The 6,860-nt window shown below is 42.2% G+C and overlaps 1 protein-coding gene across 1 annotated transcript in view; it reads right to left on the reverse strand.

Annotated features, from left to right (window-relative positions):
• stxbp5a (syntaxin binding protein 5a (tomosyn)) overlaps positions 1-6,018 on the reverse strand; it is a 105,625-nt gene extending 99,607 nt beyond the window's left edge. The window contains exons 1-2 of the mRNA XM_088001830.1: positions 4,983-6,018; positions 1,917-2,014 (exon numbers count right to left, since the gene is read on the reverse strand). Of these exons, the coding sequence (XP_087857956.1) occupies positions 1,917-2,014; positions 4,983-5,132 (248 nt within the window). The 5' untranslated portion in view covers positions 5,133-6,018. The remainder of the gene's footprint in view (positions 1-1,916; positions 2,015-4,982) is intronic.
• Positions 6,019-6,860: the final 842 nt, after the last annotated feature.

The raw sequence follows: 6,860 nt of genomic DNA on the forward strand, positions 1-6,860 counted from the left end.
AAAAGGAGAGACAACAAGGCGGACGGCTCTTCATCACACTGTAATGAGCTGGCAAGGGTTGTTGGACAGGCAGAGGAACACATGGAGGAGCTGTAAAGGTGGCCTCACGCAGGCGTTCTCTGAAGCTATATGACTCCCCGCGGTGTCATTTCATGGCAAGCTGTTGTTGCTTGCTTGCGTAAATGTCCTCATATTGCAAGACAGCGGTGCACTTGTGGCGAGTCGCAGGACATGACGCGACTCAGTCACTTGAAATATGTAACGAAAGGTTCAACAGCAGTGTCGGTAGGGGAAAAAAAGGCCCCCATAAAGTAGCACTGCAGAGTTGGTATAACGTAACACATTTCATCATGGCCGTGCGACATGATTATCTTAAAGGTATGAGAGGTCTGCAGACTTACAATTCCTGCACCACTGAGACTCAAAAATGCAGATGCTCTGCAGAGCTGTTCATCCAAAACCCATCAAAAAAACAGGGGCAACACACACACACACACACACACACACTACGACGCCGAACTTTTCACATTCTGTTTGGTTGTAACCATAAACCTGAGAGTTCTTTACCAGGATGTTATGCGATTACACAACATAAAATGGTGCATCATTTTAAACAGGAGGGAAAATTATGTATGGTTTTGAAGTCTTTACCATACTAACCTTTTTTTATAAAAGCAGTTTAGAGAAGTCACAGCTGACAAGTGTTGCACACACATGCAAAAACAGAAATGTCTACAGACTCCTTACAAATAAAACAAAAAGTGTGTGCTATTCATTAGCATATTCCTCTTTTAGTTTGCTATCCCTAAATGCAAACCAGAGCAGCCAATTGCTTTCAGAGAGTACCTAATCCACTTGCACTGCGCTTTGTTAGAGAATGTTAGTGGAAAACAACGTAGAGACGTAGAACACAGCCAGAGAGCCAATAAAAAGCCATGCAGAAGTTTAAAAGAAAGCGTTAGGTTACTAAATGATATCAAGGAGATGCTTAATCTATCAATTGAAAATGAAAAGAGTATACCACATCACCAAATCCTAAACTGACAGACCTGGCAAGGAGAGCATCAATCATGGAAGCAGCCTAGAAACCTGTGATAACTCCGCAGAGATTCACCGCTCAGGTGGGAGAATCTGTCAACAGGACAGCTATTAATCACGCAGTCGGCAAATATGACCTTCGTGGAAGAGCAACAAGTAGAAACCAACTATTAAAATGAAGCCATAAGAATTCCTACTTAAGGTTTCCCACAAGCCCTCTTAGGATGTGGCAAACACGTAAAAGAAGATGCTCTGGTTAGATGAAACCAAAATGTAGCTTCTGGGCCTACAGCACAAAACTCTAAGGTAGAAAAGTAACACTACACATCATACTGAAAACATCATTTCCACTGTAAAGTAGTGGTGGCCTGTGAGGATGTTTTTTTCTTCAAATGGGGGCAATGAAGTTGGACAGAACTGATCTAACAACTGGAACTATATCTATTATATCTGTAACTTTTAGCTTCTGAGCTACAAACTGCCCCATGTTGATCCAACAATTACAATCATCCACACTGCGCAAATAAAACACATCGATACTTGGTGGTTTCAACATGAAACATTGTGAAAAAAGTTCAAAGGGGCACGAACAAGTGTTAAAACACACCTGGGCTTGGTTAAAAATGAGAAAAACCAGGTGAAACTGAAAGGAAAAAAGAAACTAGACCTATAGAAAGTCTGCAAAAACTCATGATGAAGTCACCAGAAAGTCTCACTCCTCAAAGCAAAACGCATAAAAACGAAAGCTTACTCAAGACCTTTGCGGCAGAACTGTCCATCAGCCTCAGACTATGGCAGCTCTGATGTTCACTCGCTTACCTGCTGCCGCCTCAGGGCACAGACTTCTGCAACAGTTCAAAAGGTAAATGAAAGGATACAATCTGAGAGCTCCACTCTGGGTACCGATGGCCAGGATCTTCTGCACGGGGTCGAAAGCCATCGACGACGGCTGATGGGGGAAGCCATGACGGACAGTCTGGTGCGACAAGCAGGTAGAAGATGGAGACGGAGGAGGAGGGGGGAAAAAAAAGAAAAGTCAGATTTCATAACAGAAAATATCAATTTGCATTTCACAGCAGGGGTGTTGCTTTGTTGGAGGATGTCACACACCTGATTTCGGTAAACAAATAGCCCAGATGGATGTGGATGGCTGTTATGAAACTGGAGAATTAAGCTTGAAATTGCAAAGATGAGAGAGAACAGGATGAGGAAAAGGAACAAATCATGTTTCTGTTTAGGTTTGTCTTCTGCAAAAGGCTGATATTCTGGCCTGCTTTGGTAATCACAGGCCTATTTTCAGATTTCTTCTCCCTCATTTCTTGTTTTATGTTGTTGTCCTTCCTCTCTCGCCGCCTCCCACATCAAGTCGTGATTACACTGAAGTCTGGAAATAAAATACATCAATAAAGTGCATTTGCTCATGATCTGGTCCCCTTACAGGCCTGTATGGCACAGGGGGGGAAATAAAAAATGTTTCTCGGTTGGTGCATGTGTGACTGGTTTTATGGCATCAGTCAGTCATCGGTGGGCCCTTGGATTTGTTTGCTTTGTGGCAGACGGCTAAAGCGTGTTACATAAGGAGGACTCGGTGCAGCAGAGACACCTGCCTCTCTTGCAGAGACGTTGCAGACAGTTCTGGTCTAGGCAGACAGGGAAGGTGCGAGAGGGAGTGTGAAGTCTCATTTGAAGATGCTTCAGTCAGATGTCTGGCTTTTTTTTTGTTTTGTTTTTTTGTAACATGCTTGAACTGCTGTGTCTACAGAAGGTCCTGAGCTGCCTTGTGTTTCATGTATGTTGACATAAATCTAGAAGCTTTTTTTTTTTTTTTTTTTACCTTAAGAGGTAAGGCGTTTTTGATTTTTGAGATACAAACACAAAAATCATACTGACAGTCGTTCAGTCCCCAAAACAAAAGTGAACAGCGTTTATGTGCCTTCCTGGAACATTCGGATTCTCCAGCATCCCAAATCTGATGCTTATCAGGAGCAACACGTCAACACAGCCGATCTTGTGTATATCGAGGAGAGACTCAATAAATTGATATATTGTTGAAGATATTTCAGAGATTAAAATTTAAAGAAGAAACTTATTTTTATTGGGCAGCGTCTTACATGCAAAAGGAATGAAATAGTTGCAGTCCATGTCCTGGACACATGTGAGCATGGTGGCTCTGAAGCTGTGACTCCAGCAGAGTTCACACCATCTAAACCCTCCACTGAGCTTTGCTTCATGGCTCTCCCAAAAAGCTGTGGTTATTTCTATAGCTTGTGGGAGTTTTTTTTCTACCAGTGTTTCCTTCCACTTAACTTTACATTATGTACAGCAATCTATGAACACTCAGCTTCTATAGCAATGACCTTTTTTTTTTTCCTGAGTCACCGTCCTTGTCAGGACAACTGGAAAGCCAACCGTCTTTTTTCATCTAATTTTCATTTTTTTCTAAGGAAATGAACTTCAAGTTTTTATTAACTGTAACCCATAATCATCTAAATGAATAGAAACTAACACCTGGATTAAATAACACTGTGTGTTGTGAATGTACAATGTGATATTTTCTCTTTTTTATTGAAAAATTATTGAAAATAATTAGCTAGAAATTATGCTCTAATTTACTCTGTTGCATCTTTAAATTTAAAGGTCATGTTTTGCAACAATCCTAATTCAGCAACACAAAAACTACTACCTGCAACAAAATACTTTTCTGGTCTCCTTTCTTTCTCCTAGGTTATACAGTCCTTAGGGAAACAAAAATCTGAATTGGTAAAAAAAATTCAAGTAAACAAATAAAAAAAATAATAAAACGGTCTGAATCACGAAAAGTCTGGTCTCTGCATCTTGTTTGCATTATTATTTCTGGCAGTCTTTATAAGTACAAACTTGATTTCTGCAGAAACTTCACCACCCCAATTCTGATTCCATGTTCAACACAGCTTCCTGTGTCTACTGGAGACTCATGAAAACAGTCATGGCAAATCACAAGTTTAAAAGTAATCCAGAATTGAGTCTTTAGCATCCACGCAGGTCAGAAGTGTGGGGGGGAAAAAATCGATACCCAGCACACACAGTGTGGTTTATTAAAACTCCACACCTCATCATTAAAGCACAACTGGGGAAATGCCAAATTAACTTTGCAGTGGGCTGAGATGTAGCATGCACTGCATGAAAATTGCATGAGTGTTTAATTATCCCCTCTGTTGTTACTCTGTGCAGTCTAGATGGAGAGATGCAGACATTTTTCTTTATTTTTTTCATTATTTCCTACAAACAGGCTCGGAGTCACTTCAGGCAACATCACTCCATGCAGGACAGAGAGCCTGCATGTTTTGTTTTTTTTATGTGTGAAGAGTGGAGTTAAGATGTGAGCATTGGAGGGCGGTAGAGGGGGGTAATGTGAAAGGAAAGACACATACACATGATAAGCGTTTTGCTAATCCAAACCCATCAGATTATGCAAGATCAGGATCAGTTGTGCCCAGCCCCTTGATATGACAGTTCAGACCATGCACACACACAGCAAACTCTGACATTTTGCACAGAGTGTACCGACGCATGTCACCATACTGTGACCAGATGACAGGGAAAAGGTCCAAAAATGCAACCAAACTGTTTCGAGCGCACAGTCACTTGAACGTAAGATTTGCCTCTCAATGGATGTTTTACAAACTAAAATGCAATCAGTGAACGGTTTAAAGATCCTCTCCGTGTCTCTTAAAAAAAAAGAACACCTGGAAATAGTTGAGATGAAGATTTGAAAAGAACAAAGGATCTCCTAATAATTATATAATTCTTTGCAGCTTCCCCGCATCGTGTGCATCCTGGAATGGGATGACAGCAAGCCAAACAAAATAAATAAATAAATGAATTAATTAATTAAACGGCGCACACAGACAGGATGGCTTAGCTGGAGTCCCAACGAGCTGATAAGAATCAGAAGTCTCCCCCACCTTACAGAGCTGGAAATGCTCGGACTGGAGCGTCTCCTGGATCAGGTTGTTCTCCTGGGGCCCTACTTGGACAGACGGCGTGGAGGAGGAAGAGGAGGAGGACGCCTCTTTCAAGCCGTCCAGCACCTTCCTGATGTTAAACTTCTTCATCTTCTCGCCGCGCAGCTCAGATTTGAAATCACCGGCAAACAGGGGGTGGGGGGAGGAAAAAAAAAAAAAAAAAAAGGAAGAAAGATGAGTGCAGCCCACTTTCTTCCCCACGAGCACGCACACACAGACACGCGCACGCGCGCTCTCTGTCTCCCCTGATCTTGTCCCGCGAGCGTCACATCTTAGTGCCTCTCCTTTAGCGCAGTGTCCATGCTGGGAAGGCTCCGGCGCGCGCTGCACAGGTCGCCTCTCTGAGGGGGTGGGGGAAACGTGGAGGCTGGCGTACAATTTGCTCGAATCCGTGCTCGCTGCGTCTCCCCTCTCTACCGCCACTGCGTCTCGGCTTCACTCCCCGCCCCTCTCGGACTGTGTGCGCCCGCGTTTGCTCACCCAAGGCGGAAACGCGGCGCAGCGGTGGAGAAGCTTCTGCTCTTGCGCATGTCTGACAGAGTGGAGGTTTCAACTAAAATCCTGCCACCTTTCCAGACCGTGTCCTCCCTCTCTCATTTTTTTTTTCCCCCCATCTGCCTCCAGCGACAACGCCCCCCTCCCTGCCTCACTACCCCCGCCCCTTTTCGCGGCCACGTTGTGGAGTTTTGCTCCGCTGCACCTGGTGATGCGGGGATGCTACAGCTTTGTGAGTATCCTGCGTGTGGAAAGACAAGCAAACAAACCGCTGCTTCTGCAACATTCTTTTCCATTGCACCCAGGTCCTGTCAGCTTGTATGGAAGACTCTCCATGGAAACACTAGGAAGTAGTGGTTAAGGTGCTCACTTTGTAAACTTAACGTGACTAAAATAATTATCAAAAAGTTACTTTATTTGATTGATGATGCAGAGAGTGATACATTTTGAAGTAGAGATTTTAGAAAATCTGAATAGTACATAAGACCAACATCTCCTTTACTTGTACACCTTTTTCTACAACGTTTTCCCGTCCTCTCAACTTTCCATTCATAAAATCGATAAAGGTGTTGGCAACAACATAAAATTTCTGTTAAAAATCATTCTTGACTGGTTTTAATTTCTGAGAAACTTGGGTTTTAGTTTACTGGTAAAATTAAAAGAAGGAAAGCATTTACAATGTCACTCTACACAATTAATTTCTATAATAGTTTTACACTGCAAGTTGAAATGCTAAAGGAAATGTGTCTTATGAGACTAATCTAAATCAGGAAAACTTGAACACTTTTTTTTTTTTTACAACTTGTATTTTTAAATTGTGCCTAATCACAAGTTCAGTTTCCTAGTTTTAGAGAAAACACAATAGCAGCGTTCTGGATCAGTTGCAGCTGTCTAACTTTTTAGGGAGACCTGTGAAGACACTGTTTCAGTAATCAATTTTATTATCATTGCTTATGATCAACAAATGAGTTTTTCAAACTCCTGCCGAGACATCATCATACTTTAGTCCTGGAAAAGTTCTTCGGGTGATAGAAGACCTACTTTATAACTGTCTTTTTGTGTCTCTGAAGGTTCAGGATTTAGTCCATCATTACACCTGCTCTGATTGTTCAGTAGTTTTTAGCTGTAATAGCTGAAGCTGAGTACTGACTCTTGATTTCCCTCTTTTTTTTTCTAAGCATCTGCTTCCTAGTGTTCATTGTATTAGAGCTGTGTATCATCTGCATACGTATGGTAGCTATTACTTGTTATAATCTGAGCTAGCAGGAGACTGTAGATATCAATGGAAAGGGGCCCCAGGATGGGGTACCCTGCATGTTTCAA

This window comes from Poecilia mexicana, unplaced genomic scaffold, assembly GCF_051168715.1.
Source record: "Poecilia mexicana isolate PSO_F unplaced genomic scaffold, ASM5116871v1 scaffold_21, whole genome shotgun sequence".
Classification (NCBI taxonomy): Eukaryota; Metazoa; Chordata; class Actinopteri; order Cyprinodontiformes; family Poeciliidae; genus Poecilia; species Poecilia mexicana.